Consider the following 24,955-nt stretch of genomic DNA (forward strand, 5'->3'; position numbering starts at 1 on the left):
TTAGCAGTCTGTAGGGAAAGTAATGTTTAGTTCTTATTTGTCTAATTCTTTGTATTTTGGTATGCCAATTATGTAACTTGATTAAGGGCTTTTGGGAACAATATTCTTATCTCTAAACTGGAAAAAATGACTCCGAACTACATCACCATTTTATTATAGAAGACATAAGATCTTAATTTCTTACACACTTCTTCTCTTTCAAGTTGGGACAGAAAGTAAGGTAATAGAAATGTATATATTCCAAATATTTGCATGACTAGTTGGGGAGTTTTTAATTATAGTCATAAATTTTAATTTGAAATTAATAAATGTCTTCATAGAATTTGTATTCTTTTTAGTAACTATCTGTGTTTATTTTAAAATACATTTATTTCTTTAGTATTTTTATAATTGAGAAAAACATTTCTGAAAAATAATATAACAAGGTGATGGTGTAGGATCTTTATTTTTCCATATTACTTTCTTCAGATGGAGTAGTTTTTCTTAGAATATACAATATAGTCATATCTGGAGTCTTCCTGATATGTTTATATAATCTTTCAGTAGTTCTTTATAATAATTTCTATAAATAACTAATTTTAGAAAATTAGAGCTAATTTTATCTCACCATGGTCTTTTCATATAAATTTTGTTGACTTGGAATCTTTTTGCATGTCTTCTTTTAAAAATTTTTTTTTCTTTTGTAGTCTCATTTTATAATCTTTACTTTTTTTTCCCTTATGTACAAACTTAGTCTAGAAATTTCCTCTTATATCTGGTCTCCGTACTTTTAAGAAACTGTTTAAAAAATATTTTGTCATCTTTTAGTCTCCTCAAATCATGTATATTTATTGAAGAATCATATTTTCCCTGTTGATAATCACCTTTACTTAAAAATATTGTAATGTAGAATCAATCAGAATTAATAGTCTGATAAAGTGCTTTTTAAAGAATTAAAAAAAGGTCTGTTTCTTGTAGTACGGGTTAATAGAGGTCTTTGTGTGTTTCATAGACGATTGTGTTTCATAATTGTTATATTAAGATATCAATTAGTTTTTGATTACAAAATGGGTGATTCAAAGTATACGCTTCTTAAGAACACCATTATTTTATGGAGAATCTTTTTTAGTTATTGACATTAATTAACTGACTCATCTGACAGATAATTTACCCACTCTGAATGAGAGAGATTTTGTAATGAAAATCTGTCCTACCTTTAGTTTTATATATACTTCTTTTTCTTCTGGCTCATAAAATCTCTGTGATATGAGCTCTCCAGAGAATCATTTAAGTTTAATTTGTGTGTGAGTATGTGTGTGTTTGTGTGTGTAAAGTTCTATGTGAAAATAAGCATAGTTCCTAAATAGGAGGCCTTTTTTTAGAAAATTAGTAAGATCTGATTAAATACATGTTCACTGTTTTTGTAACATTAATATTTTTTGTTGAAGAGTAAATTAAGAATCTTTGCTTTTCCTGATTTTTGGGGCAAACTTTATAATAATGCTGCTATTTTTTGTTTTTTAATAATTTTACTTCCCTTCTCAAATTCTGCAGCACAAAATTGACTTTTTAAAATAAGCTTTTTAAAAGATTTTATTTATTTGTATTTATTTAACAGAGAAAGAAAGATCACAAGTAGGCAGAGAGGCAGGTAGAGAGAGAGGGGGAAGCAGGCTCCCTGCTGAGCAGAGAGCCCAATGCAGGGCTCCATTCCAGGACCCTGGGATCATGACCTGAGCTGAAAGCAGAGGCTTTAACCCACTGAGCCACCCAGGCGCCCCTAAAAGAACAGTTTTATTAAGGTATAATTCACATACATATAGTTTACTCACTTAAGGTGTACAATGCGGTGGGTTTTTAGTACATCCCCAGAGTTGTGTATCCTGTACCACAATCAATTTTAGAGTATTTTCATCACCACAAAAAGAAACCCTAGACTTATTAGCATTCACTCCTACCAATCCCCCATCCCTAGATAAACACTAATCTTCTTTCTTTCTGTATACCTATTTTGGAGCTTTCAAATAAGTAGTATCATATAACATGTTGTCTTTTTTGACGGGCTTCTTTTCATTTAGCATAATGTTTTTATGGTTTATGCAAGTTGTAGCATATATTAGTACTTCATTTCTTTTTATTGCCAAAATATAGTCTATGGTGTGGATATATGCTTTTATGTATCCATTCATCGGGACGCCTGGGTAGCTCAGTTGATTAAACGGCTGCCTTCGGCTCAGGTCATGATCCCAGCGTCCTGGGATCGAGTTCCACATTGGGCTCCTTGCTCGGCAGAGAGCCTGCTTCTCCCTCTGCCTCTGCTGCCACTCTGCCTGCTTGCGCGCGCACGCACTCTCTCTCTCTCTGGCAAATAAATAAATAAAATCTTATGTATCCATTCATCAATTGATAGATGTTTAAGTTGTTTCTGCTTTTTTTTTTGTTTGTTTTACTGTTATGAATAATGCTGCTGTGAACATGTATGTAAAAGTAGTGTAAACTTATGTTTTCATTTCTCTTGGATGTGTATACTTAGAGGTGGAATTGCTGGGTCATGTGATAATTTTTTGTTAAACCCATGAAATTAGTTATATAGTATTGTTGAATGTTACGCTGCTTATAGAATTTACTCTGGTTGTTCTGTTTGCAAAGTCTGAGTTTTGTCATACAGCCTTTAAAACTATTATGTGTAATGCTGTTCTGTTGTTTTTTGCCTACTGAAGTACTATGTACTAGGTATTTATGAAATTTTGTGATCTCAGTTTTGATCCGAGCCTGCTAAAATCCTGGTGAAAAGTTCCTGGCAAACTTGGGTTAGGAAATGAGAAATGAGTTCAGTTTTTTTTTTTTTTTTTAATTTCATAGAAGTAGTTAATGGAGCTTTAAGGACTAGCAACTTTCCTTAGTATCATCTGGGAATGATAGAAATTTGCAGATTTCTGGCTGTTAGGTATGCTGAAGAAATGGTATTGATATCATAGTCGGGTTTTTTCCTTTGTGTTTGGGTCCTTGAGTCATTGTATAAATATGTGCCACAGAGCATGCTTACTTTATCTCATGGATCAGGGGGAATTACTGGTTAGCACTGTTTTTTTTTTTTTTTTTAATTTTAATTTTTTATTTTTTATAAACATATATTTTTATCCCCAGGGGTACAGGTCTGTGAATCACCAGGTTTACATACTTCACAGCACTCACCAAAGCACATACCCTCCCCAATGTCCATAATCCCACCCCCTTCTCCCAACCTCCCTCCCCCCAGCAACCCTCAGTTTGTTTTGTGAGATTAAGAGTCACTTATGGGGGACACCTGGGTGGCTCAATTGGTAAAGCAGCTGCCTTCAGCTCAGGTCATGATCCCAGCGTTCTGGGATTGAGTCCTACATCGGGCTCTTTGCTCAGCAGGGAGCCTGCTTCTCCCTCTGCCTCTGCCTGCCATTCTGTCTGCCTGTGCTCTCTCTCTTCCCCTTTCTCTGATAAATAAATAAAATTAAAAAAAAAAAAAAAGAGTCACTTATGGTTTGTCTCCCTCCCAATTCCATCTTGTTTCATTGATTCTTCTTCTACCCACTTAAGCCCCCATGTTGCATCACCACTTCCTCATATCAGGGAGCACTGTTTTTGTTTTGATTCAGGTAAGCACCACTTGTCCTCAGTTTCAGAAAAGGCAAACATAAAAATATTGTTTTGGTAAAAATTAAGCACAAATTTATTTAGGTGTTTCCGTGGTTTGATTCTTAAAAAAAAAAGGCTACCTGTGTGCTCACAGATAGCTGGTTATCTGGTATTGTGAGAAAAGGAGGACACTATTATCTGATACGCCCAGATTGGTCCTAACAATGCTTTAACAGTGATGATGTTGGGCTCTGTTGAGTTAATTTTACTGTCTTGCTCAGCCCCTTTGTAATCTGGTAGAAACTTTTGTACTCTTCCGATTCTGGAGTTAGGATAAGTCAAGGAATGTTTGTTTTGTTTTGTTTCTTTTTTGTTTTTGTTTTTGTTTGTTTTCTGAGTCGTGATTTTGAACTGGATGCCTCATAGGCTTCAAAGCAGGTTGATTAGGGTAAAAGTCACCTGAATAAAAGTGATACCAGTTTTATAATTACAGCAGCATTTACTGAGTGTCTAATATGTGCCAGGCTATGTATTTTAATAGAGTTATTTTTCTTATTTAATTTTAGATTAAAGAAAGCATTTCTGAGCTGAGAGATTGTCTAATATATCTATAACATGGTATCTTCTAGTATTTTGAGAGTGACTGCCAGATGGTTTAGAATTTGTTTCCTGTAAGTTTCTTAGAGCATATAGAGGGAAATCTGTAATTTTCCTAGATAAAGAAAATAGTAGAAACTTCTTATATTTTTAACAGGTAAAAATTGTTTTGTCCAAGAAATTCTAAAGGGGCATTTTAAGGAAATGTTCAGGTGTATATATGTTAAAATATTTCTTTTGAAATATTTTTCCTAAAATATTTTAATTTCCTCCCTTTGTTCTGATGTTAAATTTCCATCTAAAAGCTACTTTGTGTTTTTTTAAAACAATAAAAATATCTAACACAAAGGTGTCATTGTAAGATTGGTCTACTTACTGTACATTGTAGTGTAAAACTTTTTATTTGATTCCCAAATTAATGGGAAAGTGATAAAAATTACTGCCCTGTATATGTTGAATGAATCAGGTCTTAATTGCCTAAGACTGATGGCATTGTTGGTGAGGAGAGTGCCACAAGAACCATACTGAGATTCTGGACTGAGATATAGGCCATTATTGAAATAATTAGAAAATTAAGTTTTTAGACTTAAGAGGAATATTTTGTTATAGGTATTACTTATCTCCTCTCTTAAGGAACCCAGTACTACAGGATACTATGTAATAAATTAAAGTTTTTAGCTTACAGCATCACTTAAGGAAACACAAAATAAAGCAACTCTAATACTGTTGGTTGTGAGACATAGCTTTAGAATCTGTTTTTTTTTCATTTTTTAAAAAATTTTTAGAAGATTTTGTTTACTAGACAGGCGCTTTAACCAGCTAAGCCACGGAGCCAGCACTAGAAGATTTTGTTTAAATGAATCTTAACACTGAAAAAATAAAATAAAAAAACAAAAAATACAAAAAAAGAGAGAAGATTTTGTTTATTTATTTGAGAGAAAGTGAGAGAGCACAAGCAGGGGGAGCAGCAGCAGGAGAGGGAGAAGCAGGCTCCTGCTGAACAGGGAGCCCTATGCAGGACTAGATCCCAGCACCCTGGGATCAAGACGTGAGCCCTAGGCAGACGCTTAATGACTGAGCCACCCAGGTTTTGTTTTTAAACACCATTTTATCCCTAGTACATAAGAGGCAATAAATAAATGTTTGATGAGAGAATAAAATTTCCTTTATTGTTTTAAATTTATGTCAGAACCCAACATAGCAATATTTTTTAAATTTCATTATATTCTTAGCTAAAAAGTAACTATCCTTTTTAGTAGAGTTACACAAATATGTCTCATTAATACTACTACTGAGAATAAACTGGAATAAGAACAGGAGTTCCAGCTTCTTCTTTTTTCTCTTTTTTTAAAGATTTTATTTATTTATTTGACAGAGAGAGATCACAAGTAGGCAGAGAGGCAGGCAGAGAGAGAGAGAGGAGGAAGCAGACTCCCTGCTGAGCAGAGAGCCCGATGCGGGACTTGATCCCAGGACCCTGAGATCATGACCTGAGCCGAAGGCAGCGTCTTAACCCACTGAGCCACCCAGGTGCCCGGAGTTCTAGCTTCTTAAAAACATAAATATGTTTTGGGAGTGGGTGCTGGTATCAAGGATGGGATTAGGGAAGCTCTGACACATGCCATCATGCACTGTGGTTTAGTTAGAAGGAAATGGTAAGGAAACTTACTTGTTTCTAGCTAATCTCTAAGAGGGCATTTGTTGTCTTGGCATGGTTTCCATTATGATGTGGTACTTAAGAAGATGGACTTTGGAGCTAGTAAACCAGAATTTGAGTTCTAGCTGAATGATTTGGGAAAGTTATTTCACATCTTTTTTCTTTTTTTAAAAGATTTTATTTATTTATTTGAGATACAGTGAGTGAGCGAGCAAGAGCGGAAGCTGGGGGAGTGGCAGAGGGAAGAGGGAGAAGCAGACTCCCTGCTGAGCAGGGAGCCCAACTGGGTCTGGATCCTGAAACCCTGGGATCATGACCTGAGTTGGAGACAAACGCTTAACTGACTGAGCCACCCAGGCGCCCCAAGTCATTTCACATTTTTTTAGTAAATATGCTGCTGAAGTGAGCATAGTCATTTCACATCTTAAATCTTCTTTGTTCTTACCTCAAAAATGATAATACCAATTCCTAAGAATCAGTTTAATATCTACTAAGTACTTCACAGATTTGTGTGACAAATTGCTTTTGAAAAATGGAAGCTGTTACTTATATTACCTTGCTTTTTGGTCTACTTCACTGGTTTTTCTTTTAGCTGCCCTTTATAATGTGGGTGTTTCTAAATGGCTTCCTGCCCTCCTCCCTCCTATACTCCCCTGCCTGCAGTATATATGTATGAAAACATTTACTTCAAGGCTTCAGCTGAGTAACAAACGGTCTTCTTTTTTCTGGGTTCTAGATCTGAATTCCGTCTACCTTTTGGACAGCTGCACAAGTTAAATAGCAAACTTTCATCTAGTATTGAACACATGGTTATCTTCCATTTTGTTTCTCTTTTGTCTTGAGTCTCTTTTTGTCTTGAGTCATTATCTTCCACTTTGTTACCTAAAATAGAATTTTCTGAAACCCCTTTGACTTTTAGAAAATGTCAAGTTAGTCATTTAGGGCTCATCAGTTTTAATACTTGCCAGTTTTCATAACATTTTGAATTTATCCCCCTACCCCCCTTCAGGTCTGCATTTCCTGCTGGGAGAAATGCTATGATAATCCAAACACTGCTTTTCATGCCTTTCCAATCTCTCCTCATGTTGCCACCCCCCATCTTTCACACTGGGGAGGCCAAACAAAACAAAACTAATCTGTTTCTCTGTTGTAACTCACATCTCTGTTTTCCTGGCCCGAGTACTCATCTTTGAATCCTGTTGAGTAGGATATAGTAGGCCAACAAATAACACTTTGGTTTTAAAAGAAAATTATAATAAGATAATGTAACAATTTTTTTTAAAGATTTTTATTTATTTATTTGACAGACAGAGATCACAAATAGGCAGAGAGGCAGGCAGAGAGGGGGGGGGGGAAGCAGGCTCCCTGCTGAGCAGAGAGACCGTCGCGGGGCTCGATCCCAGGACCCTGAGATCATGACCTGAGCCGAAGGCAGCAGCTTAACCCACTGAGCCACCCAGGCACCCCAATGTAACAATTTTTTAGCCTTTTTTTTTTTTTTTTAAAGATTTTATTTATTTGTCAGAGAGAGAGAGAGACAGAGAGAGTGCACAAGCAGGGGGGGAAGCAGGTTTCTCACTGAACAAAGCCTGATGTGGGTCTTGATCCCAGGACCCTGGAATCATGACTGAGCCAACGGCAGACACTTAACACACTGAGTCACCCAGCTGTCCCATTGTAACAGTATTTTGATGGTGTATTTTGTCATTAGTCAATATGTCTCTATATATACTCTAATGGAAGCTTAAGGAAATATTTGGTCTTGACTGATTAAACTTTGCCAAAATTGAAAAATAGTGAGAACTAACTTAAGTGTCTATTCTTTTAAAAAGGTATTATCAACATTCATTTAATATCTCTTCTACATATAATAGTCTTTAATTCTAGCTTGAATAAACAGAATAAATAAAAGAATGAAACCCTGATTAGTAGATACAACTAAGCCATGCTTTGATACATTTGAAAAGTATGAAATAGGTCAAGTACTGGCAGGGAATTGCATTAGCACTAATAACCTACCTAAATTGGTTTAAATTATCTTTCAATTTTTACCAAAAGTAATATGGATGTATTGTAATGAGTCAAATAGTTCAGAAGAATTTAGGATGAAAAGTGATTATATCTCTTATTCCATTCTTTCCTGCCCTGGTCTTGTTTCTCAGAAGGAACTTGTGTAAGGAATATCTTATTTTTCTTTTATAAATTCATTTACCAATGTTAGACACTATATATAGTCTACGAAAGAATTTTGTAGACTGCTACAGAAGAACTTAGGTCATTCAGTTTCTTGCTCCTTACTCACTCTCCTCTTCTTGATATTCAATAGGTTTTCTTTTCTTAATATTTTTGCATCATTGGTTACCTAATTTTTAAACTTTAAATGTAGTTCTCTATTTTTATAGCCTCATCACAGTCATTTATACTTTAATGCTGTCAAAATTGTTAGTTGCTTCCTTTTGTTTTTGAAATCATAAAGTGTTCTGAAATTGAATTATATACTGATTCTAAAAATTAAAACTAGTAAAGATCTGCGTGCTTAGTTTGCATTGTTTCACTCCATTGTCACACTGAACTTAGAATAATTTATATTACATATATGTATTTATGTTTATGTATATAATATATATAGCATTAAAATGAAATGGATTCTTTCTTCCAAAATAATTTCATAGTTAGATTTGTTTCATAGGTGCATCATAATTTTCTGTACTTATAGTTATGTGCCTTGATAGAATTCTTAAATTTACCTGTCCTAATAATCACATTGATCAGCTTTCCTTTTTTTATGGAGCCCACTCTTCTATAACCTGCAGCCTCTGACTCCCCTCTGGACAGTTTGCTTATGTCTGCTGTATAGCTTTTGTCCTGGGAAATCTTCTCTTTGTTGTCCCACCAGGGCTTTCACATGGAGTTTTCATAAAGTTTGGGAATGTCTTGAAATTGTGTACCGAGTTTGATTGGGAAAGTAATTTTGAGCTTTTATTGTAATCTCAGGAATGATTCTTTGATCCCCAAACACATCTCTTTTGAAATCATAATCTTGTATATTGTATATTCTCATTATACTATACTGTAAGCATAACCTCTTCAGCTCACTCATGCTGTTTTCCTGCAAATGAGACTGTCAGTGGACATTATACTGAGGTTTTTATAGTATAGTCCCCAAGGAGATACATTCCTGGCATTTGCAATCATCTGTTTTCCTCAAATTTCCTGAAGTTATATCTTGCCTTTAGTGATAGTTTTTCAGCTGTCTTTCAAAGAATCCCTTTGGCTGCAATGGTAATTATGATCCCTTACCTAATAAAAAGGATGTTACGAATAACTTGTATTTTTAATTTTTATTTTCTTTGTCATTTGTTCTAGGGGGCTCTAGCCACTTTTAGCCTGTACCCTTTGAGTACCCTTAGCATAGTATTTTACTGCTTATCATGGCAGGTCTGGTCTTACCTTTGGTCAGATCAGAAGTTATTTGCCAAGATCCAGAGTAAAAGACAACAAAAGAAACTGCAATGGAGTAAATGAGAAGATTTTGCAATATCACTTGTTTTCTTTTTTCTTCTTAGCAGTAATCTTGGCTAAAATTGTTTTAAATATGTATACCCATGGTCTTTGGCCACAAATAAATAGGATAGTATACTATGTTAGTCTTTTCTTTAGTGTTGGATAGAATGTAGAACATGGGAAAATTATTTAATTGCTTATATATTTTTAAAATTTTTATTTATTTGAGAGGAGCATGAGCGCATGAGTGGGGGAGGGGTAGAGGGAGGGATAGAGAGAATCTCAAGTGGACTTCACACTGAGCGTGGATCTCCCATGGGACTCGATCTAATAACCTGAGATCATGACATGAGCTGACATCAAGAGTCAGATGCTTAACCAACTAAGCCACCTAGGCATCCCTTAATTGCTTATTTCTTAAGGAGTATTTTGTTTTGGGAGAGTATGTTTATGCTTTTCATGGCACAAATGGCCATGCTTTCTTTTGCCTCTAGGCCTTTCTTTATTGCTATCTTTACTGTCTGGCAAAATATTTTACTCCCATATTCTTTCACTAGGCTAACTTCTTCTTGTCTTTTGGGTTTATGCTTAGATGTCACCATTTCAGAGAAACTTTCTTTAACCCTTCCAGTTAGGTTATGTGCTGCATGTATAGTTCCCTCCATTTATCATTTACTTTATTCACTTATTTGAAAGGTTTGTTGAATGATGTCTGTGAGCCAAGTTCTGTTATGTGAGAGGGGATCCAGCAGTGAATAAACAAACCAAAATACTGCCCCCTGTAGAGCTTATATTCTGTTGGGTAGAGATAGAAAAGAATATGAATATAATACCAGGTAAAGATGAGTTCTAAGAAGAACAGAGCAGAGTGATAGTAGGGAGATACTTAATTAAGGTGACCAGGGAGTGCTATTCTGAGGAGGATGAAATTTGCAGTCATTGAGATGAGAGCTTATAGTGACTTGAGCTAGAATGGTAGAGGTGGAGTATGTTCAAATTCTCAATTATTTTGGAGACTGAGCCATGAAATGTTCAGATACTAGAATTGTATTTTGAAGATAGAATCCAGAGTAATTTGCTGATGCATTGATGGGGGACAATGAGAAATAAGATCTGAAGATTTTGGCTTGAACAGATATCAAGCTTCACTTGGGAGAGGACACAAGAGGAACAGGTTTGGGGTGGGAATAAAGAAGCGGTGGTACTCCCCAGCTCAATATTAGATACGTTAAATTTGAGGGGCCTGCAAAACTGAATAGAGATTTTGAGTAGCCAAGTCTATGTATAAGTATTGAGCTCATATATGTAGCATGAAGCTGAGAAGTTGAAGAGAAATTGTTAAGTGTTTTAATGGAGAGGAGGAGTGGCATAATCATTGAGAGGAAGAGAATGAATTGACAGTAAAAATTGGCAGTGAAAATGGAGTAATGTTGCTGCTCAGTTATGGTTTATGATCATGAAGTAGGGTTGAGATCAAGTCAGCCTGTGTATATTCTTTCTCTCAGTGGGTTTTTTTCAGGCAATAATGATAGAGGGAGAAAGGGCAAGGGTGTAATACAATGACGGGCCATTCCATTTTTTTGGGGGGGGGCATTTAATTTTAAGACGGATAAAAATAGAAATAGAGCATGAGATGATGAATGAAAAGATGGTAGGGCAAATGTATAGGGGGTGCCTCAGAGTTCAAAGAATTGATGAAGATGTAAAGGTATTAAGAGGATATTATCTGTATTAAGTGGGAGTTATTCTTCCATTGATGCTATTTTACCTTGTCTTCAAATCTCCCAAGAACAACAGATAAACAAAAAGGCCAGAAAGAAGCCACGGCAGCTTAAGCATTAACGTTATTCCTCTTTATAGGCCTGTAAATTGAGGACATTTAACATGATCCACCACTCTCTGTCAATATGGAAGAAAAATAATTCCTGGGAGCCTTCTGTATTTTAGGATCTCCTTTAACTTCCCCCATCTTCTTTACCATCCTCACTGCCCTTAGAAACTTCTGCAATTCTTATTGTGGTCTTTTGCAAACTAGAGTGAGTGAGATGTGTTTGTGTTTGTGTTTTAAACCTCTTTTGTGTAATTACTATATAAATATCTACATACTACATAAATAATTTCTACATACTACATAAATAATAATACATAAATAATTTCATGGAATTACTACATAAATATCTACATAAATATCCCTCATTAGATTATATACTCATTTAGAGGGCTATCATTTTATTGATAGTTTTATCCCTCATGTTGCCTGATAATAATAGGTTGGGATATTTGTTGACAAAATGAATACTATTTTATTACGGTAATTCTTCACTTTCCTAGAGGCTACTTTTCATATCACTTGCCTCTTTGAATACCTCTGAAAACTAGGAAGGAAGTGGTTCCACTTTCAAGAATCTTCTCAAGAGGAGCGCCTGGGTGGCCCAATCCATTAAGCTGAACCTTTGGCTCAGGTCATGATCTTCAGGGTCCTGGAATCTCAAGGTCCTGGGATTGAGCCCCGTGCTGGGCCCCCAGGTCAGCAGAGAGTATGCTTCTCCCTTTTCCTCTGCCCCTTCTTATCACTCATGCTCAATCTTTCAAATAAGTAAATAAAATCTTAAAAAAAAAAATCTTCCCAAGAAAAAGAAAGTGTGTGTCCACATATAGATATATTTATAGCAGCATTCATTATTTGTAATAGCCTGGAACTGGAAACAGTTAAAATGCCCAGCAATCAATGAATAAATAAAATGTGCTATATCCACTTAATGAGATACTGTTTAGCAATTAAAGGGAACACACTACTGATGCATATTATAGTATCAGTGAACTCCAGAAACATTTAGGCTAAGTGAAAGAAGCCAGATCGAAAAAGCTACATATTGTGTGATTGTTTTATAGGAAAAGTCTAGAAAAAGTAGATTTGTTGAGATAGAAAGTAGGTAAGTAGTTGCGTGGTGCTGAGGGTGGTGGGGGTAAGAGTGAGGTTAATGTAAGTAGGTACAGGGGAACTTTTTGGGATATTGAAAATTTTCTAAAGTAATAAAGTTGGTAGTGGCACAACTCTAAATTTACACAAAGTATTTAATCGTTCATTTATCATGATATGGTAGGTAAATTATACCACAATAAAGCTATGAAAAACAAATAATTTTGAGCAGCCAGAATTGGTATTTTAGAAAAAATAAAGCTTATTTAGAAATAAGCCTTTTGGTTCTCACTATGTCAAGCTTGTTGAGTTTACTTAGACAAAATTGTAACAAGTCTCTTTTCTAAAGCACTGTACATTAAAGGTACTCTTATTAGGAGCAAATGATAATTGACAGGAAGAGAAATAGAAACTTTAAAAAGTGAAAAGTATAGCTAGCAAGGACTGTTTAATGTTAGCTTATTACCTTGTATATGTTAGTAGCACCTAAGGCTATCTTGACATGAGTAGCTCGGTATAATTATTGATTACAGTGATGACATCTAATCAGTAAGAAAAGCTTGATTTCTTTCTGTGTCCCCAGGTTATGAAAGCAAAGTTATCACATATTATAAAAAAACTTATAAAAATTAGTTATTAAAATTCAGTGTAAAGGAACTAGCTTCATTTATATTTTTACTTATATTAGAAAATGGTGCCATTATATGAGGTAAATTGTATTATTAACACAGTGTGCTGTCTTTTATATAAACCTGTTATGCCTAACCACACTATACTAGGATCTGTAATTAATGATTTTTCTAGTAGTAATGATAAAATTACAGTAGTTTCATCAGTTTGCATTAATTTTGACCATCTTGTAACCAGAAATCTTAAACTTTCAGGATTTTTTCTGATGCAAGTTAATGCACTGAGGTGGTCAGATAGAGATTGTTTTAATTTACCTAGTGCTACATAACAGACCACCCCAAATTTTGCTGAGCTTAAAACACAACTTATTTCTTATCATTCTGTGCATAGGTGGGGTAGTTCTTGTGCTTGTCTCACCAGTCTTACATCACAGCTGCATTTAGCAGTGAGTTGGCTGGGGGATGGGCCTAGCTGGGCTTAGCAAAATGCTGAACAACTTCTTTCCACATGATATGATAGTTGAGGCTTTTTCACCCATGGCATTTTAGGACAGTGTTCCCGAGAGAGGAAAATTGGAAGCCATAGGCCTCAAGTTAAGAGTGTCATTTCTGTGGCTTTTTGTTGGTCAAAGCAAGTTACAAGACCAGTTGAGATTGTAAGGGTGGCAAAATAGACTGTAATTCTTGATGGGAGGAGCAATTAAAGTCCCATTACAAAAGAAGCAGGCTTTAATATTTTTTGCCTTTCTGTTCTTTAAAATATAAAATTATGCATTTCAGAATTGAACAGATGACTAGCATAATTGGAAAAAGTTTGGATTTATATATAAAATGAAGAGGTTGAATTAGAGAAATTCTTGGAAGCTTCAGTCTGATGAGGCTACAAATAAATACAAGTATTTTCTGAAAATAGTTTTGGCTTTGCTTATTCCTATTCTAATTTTGTGTCATTGTAGGGCAGCTTCAATGTTGAAGTGTATTGGAGAGGTGTTTGGGCTTTGAAATTTGACTTGTATTGGCATTTTACCCTTTTATGGTCTATTTCTGTATCTGGAAAGTGAATATAAAAATATACCTGGATTGGGAAATAGAAAAAAGTTCTGGAGATAGATGGGAGTGATGGTTGCACGACTATGTTAGTATATATATATTTTTAAGATTCATTTAGAGAAAGAGACCACAGTTGTGGGTAGGGGGGTGGACAGGATAGGGTGGGAGGGATTAGGGTTACTTTCCCTAAAACTTACTTACTTTTTGTTCAGAAAAATGCATTTCTGATATAATTGACTACCAATAGAATCGTCTTATATATGATAAAAGAAGAATCCTACAAAATCCTATGAACCTTTTTAAAACATTGTGTACTTTTTGTGTGAATTTGGATTTTCAGGTAATCTTAAGTGATTTGCTTATATTTGGATGGAATATGTCATTCTCTTTAGATGTTTCATATCCTCCTTTTATACTTTCTTATCCTGGAAAGACATAATGAAATATTTTGCCCAACTTTGAGGATTTGTTCAAAGGATTAAATCAACACTCTGTGTTAGGATACATAAACTCATTTGAGGCATGAGTTGATGCCTGATACTACATTCATTTACAGTCAGCAGTGCAATTTGAAAATTGACTTCATGATTTTAATGTTGAGAATCTTGAGGATTGGTGATGGATTGATTGTCCATCTCTGTGCTATGTCCATCTCAATGCTGGCGATATAGCAGAGAATGATACAAACGCCCTTGCTCTCATGGATTTAAGTTCAAGTTGAGATTTTAGACAACAGACAAGAGAAATAAACACATACTTTGATTGGAGATAAGTGGTAGAATAAGGAGTTAGAGAGTAATGAGGAAAAGGAGACTGTTTTAGAGAAGAATGCTTAATAGTGGCTTCTCTGAAGAGAAGTGTGGAGTGAGTTATGCAAAGAAGTGGAAAAGAGCACCCCAGACTTAAGAAAGAGCAAGTGCAAAGGCTCTGTGCTAGGGCCAACCTTGGTGAAGTTGATTAAAAGAGCAGGAAGAAGACCAAAACGTTAACTACTAAGTGAGGGTAGAAGAGTATGAAGGGAGATGAGGTCTTAAAGGTAGGCAGGTCTGCTATTTAAATTTGATTCTGAGGCCTTGGTAGGGACTTTGTATTTTAAGTGTGATGGGAAACCATTGGAATTTTTTAAAAGCCTTCTATTTTGAAATAATATTAGATGTGAAAAAATTTGCAGAAATAATACAGAGAGCTCCCATATACTCTTTACCTAGTATTAATATCTTGCATAACCATTATTGGAATCAGTTTTTTTAGATAGCATGTTTCTTTAAAATTCTCACTCTCCCGCTTCTATGTGGAAAAGACTGAAGAGGCAAGAGATGAAGTATAGAGTCCAGTTTGGAGGCTAGTGTAGAGATCTAGATGAGAGTTGATGAGCGCGGTAGCTGACAGTTCCTTCAGAGGTTTATCCAAATAGCTTCTTCAGGACTCGTACTTTTAAAAGCCTGGATTAGAATATCATACTAAGAAACTGTGCAAAGCTTTCCCTGAGTCCAAGCTCCTATATTTGGTTGTTTTTTTAAGAGGAACAAAATACTAGCATAATTTAGACCAAGAAAAATACTGTGCATAAGTAACTTTGTTAATGAAAGAAGGTAATAATTGAAGTAAGTGAATAAAGAACAATAGCCACATTTCTTTGTGTTGAAAATCAGTGAGTAGCTCTCTTAGGCCTTGGTTCCTTGCTGTAAATTTTCAGTACTTTTTCTTTGAAAGAATGAAAACTAGTAAATACTAGATGTCAGTCATGTTTTTAGATACTTTGTGTGGAAAATGCTTCTTACTTTGACAAAGATCAATTACCAAGATTTTTCATTGCAAAGGTATCTTATTTTATGATCTGCGTGGCTACTCTTTTACTTGAATGGTAAGAATTTTACTTGAATGGTAAGAATAATGAACCATGGTTTGAAATTTTAAGAAAGCATTCTGTAACTATATACTTTGCTAATGTATATAGTTAATCTATGAATCCATGATATGCTTTTAAAGTATTAATGAACAGAATGCATTCTTCTCAGAGTTGTGCTTTTCTAATATTCTGTAATGTAACATTAAACAATTTATTACTAATTTATGTTCTTAAACTATTTCCTGCTTTTGTTCGCTATAAAACAATGAGGTGATGAATTAAGAAAACTTTGTTCTGGATGTTGAACCTAAAATTAAGTACTTTTTGGTAGTATCTACTCTCCCTCACTTTAGGAACTAAGTGGTAGCATTTTTTGTGGTTGAAGTCTGAAAATTGTAGACACTTTTGTTCTTTGTTATAGGTTTATATAATTTATTTTCATTAAATAGAGTACATAATTGAGATGATTGAGTGAGATACTTGTAGAATATTTGGAACAATGCCTAGCAAAAAGTGCATGCTCACTTAATATTAACTCTTTTTTTTTTTTTTTTTTTTTTTTTTTAAAGATTTTATTTATTTGTCAGAGAGAGCGAGCGAGAGCGAGCACAGGCAGACAGAGTGGAAGGCAGAGTCAGAGGGAGAAGCAGGCTCCCTGCGGAGCAAGGAGCCCGATGTGGGACTCGATCCCAGGACGCTGGGATCATGACCTGAGCCGAAGGCAGCTGCTTAACCAACTGAGCCACCCAGGCGTCCCAATATTAACTCTTATTAGAAGTACTATAAGTAGTATTGGATTATTTAAAATAGCCTTGTTTTTGTTGTTTTGAAGAAGTAGTCTGTGAGCCTCCTTTGTTACTTACTTAATATTTAATGGGTAGCTTCTGGGTGTCAGGCATTGTTAGATGTTCTTATGTACTTTATTTTGGCACATCATAAGAGTATTAGGTTCTGAGAGGTAAAGTCATATAATCATCGTTGTGCAGTAAGATGTGGGCTTTCTTTTCTTCTTTCTTTATTTATTTTTTCAGTGTTCCAAGATTTATTGTTTATGCACCACATTCAGTGCTCCATGAAGAGGTAGGCTTTCTAACAAAACTACCCAAACCTGTCATCTGTCATTGACATATAAAGGCCTTTTAATTTGTCAAAATCACTCCTCTCATAGATGTTTTTATTGCATAATTTCTTATGTGCAGAGCTATATGATATAGGTTGTGGAGACTGAAGAAATGAGTTGCATACACTATCTTATAGTGTTGGAGATAGCTGTGATACATGGAAGAAAATGATATTATTAGAAATTAGACACAATTAGAGGATGGAGGTGTTGTTTGCATTCAGGGAAGAAGGTTAATCCGGAATGGTGTTTTTGTTTTTGCTTTGGTTTTATTTATTTATTTATTTATTTGAGAGAGAAAGAGCCAGTGTGAGCGGCAGAGAGAATCTGGAGCAAACTCTGCCCTGAGTGTGAAGCCCATTATCGGGCTCAATCCCATGTGACCTGAGCCTAAATCAGAAGTCAGATGTTTGCTCAACCAACTGAGCAAAGGACCCTCAGGGATGGTTTCTTGAAAATAGGTTAACATTTAAACCAAGTGATTTGGGAGTAGTGGGATTTGGACATCTCAGTAGAGGAAACAATGAAAACATGAGATAGGAAAATAGTGAATAATTTGTTTTGGCTACTGTGTGTGAATGAATGTAGGGGAAATTTTAAGATTGGAAAGGTAAATTAAATTTAGGACCAAATTGTGTAGCGCTTTGAAAACGTGACTGTTTTCAATTCAGACATTCATTAGTTGAGTTCATTTCTTTTGGTCATTGTAGACGCTAGTTACATATGGTTTGGGGGGAAATAAATTGAATGAGAAATTTAGACCACAATGAGATTTTGTTATTAAAAGGGAAATTGGTGGGTATGCAGAATGGTACAAAGAGCAGTTTATTAGGAATGAGGAAATGAGATTTCAAATTCTGGTCCTGCCATGAAGTAGTTATATAACTTTGGAAAAGTTCTTTTACATTCTGTGTACATTAGGTTATCAGTATGTAAAATGAGGTTTGTATAAAGAATCATTAAAGCCATAATGAGATGGTGACTGTGTCTTTTTCTTTTGTCCAAATAGGATGCTGAAATTGAAAGATACGATTAATAATTAAGCCCAGTCACAACTGAATTATATTCTTGCTTATCTTAATGAGTCTTTCACCTATTATGTTTCAAAACTCAAATTTAAAGTACTGAACAGCAAGAAAAAGGACTATGACATTAATCATAAATGTCTAATGTTAAACAAGGTGAAGGTTTATAATCTGATGAAATAGAAGCTTTTAAAAATTAATTATTTTTAATTGAAGTATAGTTGACATACAGTATTACATTAGTTTCAGGGTATGTGACATAGTGATTTTGTAAGTTTGTATCTTAATACTACGCTTACCACAAGGGTAGCTAACCATCTGTCACAATACAGTGCTATTATAATAACACCGTGGCCTATATTCCCTGTGCTATACCTTTTGTCCATGACTTAAACTCATTCCATCACTGGAAGCATATGCCTCCTACTCCCCTTCAACCACTTTTACCATCTGCCACACCCTGGAAATAGAATCACTTTTAAATAAGTATCTGCTTGATGTTATGAGTGGTAATGATTAAAAATGGGCGTATGAACAGGGAATTGTTTTGAAACAGATGTATTCTTCAAAATAAAGGCAGTTAATCTGTAGATAAAGCTAAAAACAGTTACACATCACTGTAAGTATACACTTTAATATGGCATTTAGAGGAAGTAATGAGGTACCTCATTTGCACATGTTTTCTAGACAGAATTCTTTAAATGTCTTCAGGGACTGAAGTCTTAGGGTAGTTTACCCTGTGCTTGCAGTTTTAAATTAGTCTTGTTACAGTTTTTTTGTTTATTTTTTAAAATCTTCCCTTAATGTTTTAACTGCTGTAAATTTTCTGGCTTATAATGGTTCATTACAATTACATGGAGAGGCATCTTTTCCCACAACCTTCCTGTATAAGAACTGCATGAGAGCCTCAGAATTATGTGGATTTGGTAGCAAGTTTGTTATTTCAAGCCACTTTCCCTGTATTTTCTAGTTTTCTCATATTCTGAGTAGGTGATTCTCAGACATTTAATGTGTATTCAGATCACCTCGGTATTTTATTAGATCTGCCATGGGCCTGATTCAGTAGATTTGCCATGGGCCTGAGAATTTGCTATTCTAATAAGCTATCCTAAATGATGTGGAGTTGCTGTTCTGTGGACTACACTCAGTATCAAATGTTCTAGGAAGTTTATTGGAATTCACATTTATTGGATACACAGGACATTAAATATGGCTGGATTCTTTCAGAACTTATATTGATAGTTAAAAAGAAAAAACTTAGGACTTTTGTAAATCTAGTAATACAGTTGATTGAATGATATTTATCTTTTGTATTCACATTTCCCTCTTTCATGTCTACCAGTGTCTTAATCCTAGTTTTGCTTCTTTCTCATTTCTTTTTTGTTGTTGTGGTTTTTTGCTTTTGTTTAATGTATTATTATGTTTTGTGGATCTGGTTAGGGAACCGTTACTGTATTTTATGTTTGTATCTACATTTTATTTTGCATGCGTAACGTGGCTTTGCCTGGATGTTCTTTTTGGTAAGTTCCAAATTTATAAAGCATATTATTTTTTTGTAGTGTAAGTTACAGTGTTTTTCTTCTTTTTTCCCCTCTCACTTCTAGTAATGTGATCATGCTCATGAGTTGTTGTTTTTTTTTTTTAAAGAGTTCATTTGATATTTTTTCCTAACATTTTCCAACTTTCCTTAATAGTAGTGCAGTTTGATACTAATCTGCTTTCATTGGTTTTATAGCTTCACGCTGTCAGTTGTTGATCACTATTAGCAGTTGCTGTCTCAAGTATTTTGGTTTTTTAAAAAGCCGTAATCATTTAGAGATATTGTTCTAAGAGCTTGTGCTTCCATATAGCAATCATAAAAGAAGATAGTTTGTAGTAAAATTAAATATCTTTGTTCTGAATGAATAATGGATTCTGATTTTGTTTTTACAGCAACAGCTTGCACAGCTACAGAAAGAAAAATCAGAGATTCTGAAAAATCTGGCATTATATTACTTCACATTTGTAGATGTTATGGAATTTAAGGTAATGTATTTTAATATGTAAAATTTAACATAGAATGATGTTTGTTAATTGTATAAATTGCTTTATCACTTGGATATAATAAAATTTGACTTCTTCTAGAACTAAAACTTATACTACTTTTTTTTTGTGTGTTTTCTAAATTTAGTATCATTTATATAGGTGAGAGATTAAAATAAGCTTTATTTTCAGGACCATGTTTGTGAATTGCTGAATACTATTGACGTTTGCCAAGTCTTCTTTGATATTGTAAGTATTATTTTCAGAAAAATTTCCGATTCTCTTCTATCTGATTTTCTAATAGAACTAAGGGGACTGAATATTTTTCTTTAGAAAAAAAAAAATCTACGTGTCTAGTGTGTGAAATTTTAGCATTGTTAAGTTGGCAAATTTGTAGGATTTTATTTAAGGTAAGGAGTTATAAGGAGTTTTTAAGGTAAGGAGTTTTACTTGTTTATTTGTCACTGGGTATATGTTTTGCCCATATTGGGAAGTAGTAGTTACTTTTAGTATTTTATTTTAGAAGACCCAATTAAAAGTTAAGTGAATAATATTTTTCTCTGTGAAAGACATACTTGATGGAATCTTTCTTAGGTATGATAATTTCTAGATACAGGAAATCAAAGTGAAAAATGTCTCCATTGACAGTTTACTTATTCAGTGAATTTTATTACTTATTGGTATAATACTCCTTTTTCTTAGTGAGATTGGCTCTATCTTCCTTCTCTTTCTGGTTTTGTTTATCGCTTTAAACTGTCATCAGTTAAGGCAATAACAAACTTGTTTCATCTATAAAAGTTCGTCAATAGCACAAAACTGTTACCTGTAACTTCCAAATTTTAGGTATATTTTTGGTGAAAGGAATTAGAATCTTAGAAATGGGATAAAATAAATATAGAAAATTATTGGCTTTCAATAGCTGCTGTGAAGATGTGTGTGTGTGTGTAAAAGTTTTGTAAAATAAGGAGTTAACCTTGATTTTTGTTTTCTAGACTGTAAACTTTGATTTAACAAAGAACTACTTAGATTTGATCATAACCTATACAACACTTATGATACTGCTGTCTCGAATTGAAGAAAGAAAGGCAATCATTGGATTATATAACTATGCTCATGAAATGACCCATGGAGCAAGGTAGACACACATTATACAAATCTTTGTGAAATTCTGTTTGATGGCTAACACCTCCCTGAAATTTGGTATGTCTGTTTTAAGTGACCGAGAATATCCACGCCTTGGCCAGATGATTGTGGATTATGAAAACCCTTTAAAGAAGATGATGGAAGAATTTGTACCCCACAGCAAGGTAAAGTCTGGTTTTTAGATGCACATAGTAGGCATGTGAAATACAGGGTCAGGAAATCAAGCCCTGTGCTGAGCCCATGTGGTGCTTCCTTAAGATTCTCTCTCTCCCTCTCTTTCTGCCCACCCTACTCCACTCATGCATGCGTACTCTCTTGCCTGCTCTCAAATAAATAAATAAATAAATAGGCGTATGAGATGGCATAAGGGTGAATATTTAGAGTTATTATCAACTTTTATGAAAAACATAATGGGATGTGAATAATAGCTATGTATGGCTTTATCCAATTGTGAACCAGAGAACTCTAATTAGTTAGACTCCCAAATAGTATTTGGAGACTCAGGAATCATTCATTATAGTTTTTAGATGCGGTGTAGGGTAGAGAGGTAGTGAAATTTAGTATTTGAGAATGTCTCCTCTCATATCAGACTACCTGGATTCTAATCCCAACTCTGCCAATTACTGAGTATGTAATATTGGGTAAGTCATTTAACCAACTTCATTGTATCTCAGTTTTCTTATCTGTAAAAATGGAATAATAGTACCTACCTCATATGGTTGTGAGGATGATTAAATGAGTTTAATAAGGATGATTTAATAAGTTTAATACTTCACCAAAGTATTTGGATACATAGTATTTGGTACATTTTAGTTATATTATTAATAAAAGCTCTTAATGAGAAAAAAATTGCAAGAGTTTTGTGAAAATAATTTGAAGCATCAGTCTTTTATAATATATTAAAAAAATAGTTCCTAATGAAACAATTTTGGTTCAAAGGAGTCTTGCTGTATGGGTTCTCCACAGTAGGGCTGATTCAAATGTTCCTAAGCACATCAGGGAAATGTATAGGTATCTCATATATCCTCTTTATAGATAAGGAAATTGAGGGCTAGAGAAGTGACATGAATGATTAGTCATTTGGCAGTAATAGTGGCAAAACCAGAACTAAAGCCCAAGATTTCAGAATCTTGGTTCATTCTCTGAGTGATGAGAGTTAGACATTTTAATAATACACTATTTTGTATGGATCTGTTAATGCCAAGATTTTTCCTTCAGTTTTCTTATTCCTGTGAAAATTCTGAAGATGCATTTACAGAAGGTGTGTTTGCAATTAATTTTTTGTATAGCTGTATTATCCCACAAATTTATATGGGTTTAATGTTTTGAAGTTAGTTGGATCATTAGTTAGAAAGAAGCCAATGGATGGCATTAGTTTTGAAGTAAAAGTCAGCATTATAGATGGAAGTGTCAGGATTTTTCAGAGTGCTGAGCATGTCCTGGTCATCTGTCTCTGATTTTGGTAACAGTTTTTCCTCACCTAGAATGGTCTTCTTTGCTCCTCCCTTGTTTTTTCCATGGATCCGTTTCTGACTTTTTGCCAGTTATGTATGGCCTTGTTTTTACCCACTGCAAATTTGTTTCTTTTCCCACTTAGGTGATGATTTTAGGTAGTATGCTGGTTTCTGTTTTCTGAACAAATCCCATGGTAGTTTATGTGCAGCCAGATTAAAGAATCACCCTTAGGGATGGCTGGGTAGCTCACTTGGTTGAGCATTTGCCTTCGGCTTAGGTCATGATCCCAGGGTTCTAGGATTGAGCCCTGCCTCTGGCTCCTTGATCAGCCTGCTTCTCCTTTTACTTCTGCCTTCCCCACTATCCCTGCCTAGAGCTCCCTGGCTCTCTTTGTCAAATAAGTAAATCTTAAAAAATATATAATTAAAAAAATCACTCTTGTACATAAATTTTAAGAAGCAGAGATGGGGCACCTGGGTGGCTCAGAGGGTCAAGCTACTGCTTTCGGCTCAGGTCATGATCTCAGGGTTCTGGGATTGAGCCCTACATGCGACTCTGCTCAGCAGGGGGCCTGCTTCCGCCCCCCCCATCCCCACCCCCACTGCCTGCCTCTCTTCCTACTTGTGATCTCTGTCAAATAATAAATATACTCCTAAAAAAAAAAAAAAAAAATGAAGTAGAGCTAAGTACCAAAGCCCAGTTAAAAGCAAACAAAAAGTAGGTGAGAAGAAACATTAAATACCTTGATGATAAAGCTGTACTTAATAGACCAATGGCAAATAGAAGTACAGTAATTTATTAAGATAGAGTACATTTTTTAAATAAGGCATTCTTTGGAGAAATATGAAATATGTTGAGTTCTGTTAACACTTAGTCATATAACCCTAATGTTCTGTTATTTCAGAGAACTATCAGAGTACGAAAGAATGAAACTAGGCTTCCTACCTCTTCTGAAATAAAAATCCCAAGATTTCCTGAGCTAAGATCTTCTCCAGAAATGCAGAATCTATGTTGCTTTTATGAAATTAAAAAAAAAAAACTTGAGAGGAGATAGCTGGACCCATCTCAGATATTATATGGAGCATAGTCGTAATTAGGCTTTGTTGTTTTAGGGTGATACAGTTAGAAGCACACAGCAGTTAGAGCTGAAATTTAAATGGAAAAAACATTTATTCCTCAGCTTCCTTTTTTCCTATTTTAATTAGTCTCTTTCAGATGCACTGATTTCTCTTCAGATGGTGTATCCTCGAAGGAATCTTTCAGCTGACCAGTGGAGAAATGCCCAACTATTGAGTCTCATCAGTGCACCTAGTACAATGCTTAATCCTGCACAGTCTGACACCGTATGGTTCTCTTTTTTCCCTTTTTGAATGGAAATAGTAAAGTTGATTTTTTAAAAATATCGGTTATGCTGTGTTGTTGCAGTTTTTCTTCTAATTGATATTAGCCTGTCAGTAAAATTTATTTTAAGATGTTAAGTCGTACTATTGAATTTTTTATTTCTAAATTTTGATGCTGAGTTAATACAATCAGTGTTAAGTATTTTCTTTTAAAATTTAAATGTTTGTTTTGTTCTGATGTAGTAGAAAATTTGGAAAATGCAGAAGATTTTAAAGAAAAAAATCAGAATATCACCTCAGTCTTCACTGACTATAGAAAATCATTATATTCTTTCACACAGTGGACCTTTAAACAACACAGGTTTGAATTGTGTGGGTCCACTTACACCTGGATTCTTTTGATAAATACTATAAATGTCTTTTCCTTAATATTTTCTTAATAACATTTTCTTTTCTCTAGCTTAATTTACTGTAAGAGTACATTATATAATTTGTGTAATATAAAATATATGTTAATTGATCTTATGTCATAGGTAAGAATTCTGGTCAATAGTAGGCTATTTGTAGTTAAGTTTTTAAGAGTCAAAAGTTTTAGGTGAATTATCAGCTACAGAGGGAGGGAGTTTGGCACTCCTGACCCTCATGCTCTTCAAGGGTTGACTGTATTTTCAGTCTTTCCTCTGTGTATATGAACATAGAAGTTCTGCAAATGGAGAACACACACACACATAATTAGTAATTCGGGTGAGACTGCATCTATGTACATAAATCATTTTTAACTTGATTAATATATTATCCTTTGGAATATTACAAGCTCTAAAATAGACTTGGGAAATTTAGAATAGACTCTTGGAAATTTATCCTTTACCAGATTGAAGACAGTTTTGCGAAATATTATTTTAAGGGAGATTTCAGGGAGTGTAAATGTGAAGGGGGCACAGCTCTCATTGTCCTTTATGGATTGCACATTTAAATATAAATTATAAGACCTTTATTCAACTTTTCAAATAGTTGTGGTGGTATTTGAACCATGAATTGAGTAGTAAGAATTTT

General features: G+C 34.5%; 1 protein-coding gene across 4 annotated transcripts in view; it reads left to right on the plus strand.

The window, feature by feature from the left end:
• Positions 1–24,955, plus strand: part of NCKAP1 (NCK associated protein 1) — a 100,292-nt gene that overhangs the window by 16,087 nt on the left and 59,250 nt on the right. For 2 of the 4 annotated variants that reach the window (XM_059166844.1, XM_059166846.1), the window contains 5 exons: positions 19,875–19,967; positions 20,157–20,213; positions 20,957–21,099; positions 21,181–21,271; positions 23,768–23,905. In XM_059166844.1, the coding sequence (XP_059022827.1) occupies positions 19,875–19,967; positions 20,157–20,213; positions 20,957–21,099; positions 21,181–21,271; positions 23,768–23,905 (522 nt within the window). The remainder of the gene's footprint in view (positions 1–19,874; positions 19,968–20,156; positions 20,214–20,956; positions 21,100–21,180; positions 21,272–23,767; positions 23,906–24,955) is intronic. The other 2 variants (XM_059166845.1, XM_059166847.1) reach the window with 1 other exon arrangement.

Source organism: Mustela lutreola, chromosome 3 (assembly GCF_030435805.1).
Source record: "Mustela lutreola isolate mMusLut2 chromosome 3, mMusLut2.pri, whole genome shotgun sequence".
NCBI lineage: Eukaryota > Metazoa > Chordata > Mammalia > Carnivora > Mustelidae > Mustela > Mustela lutreola.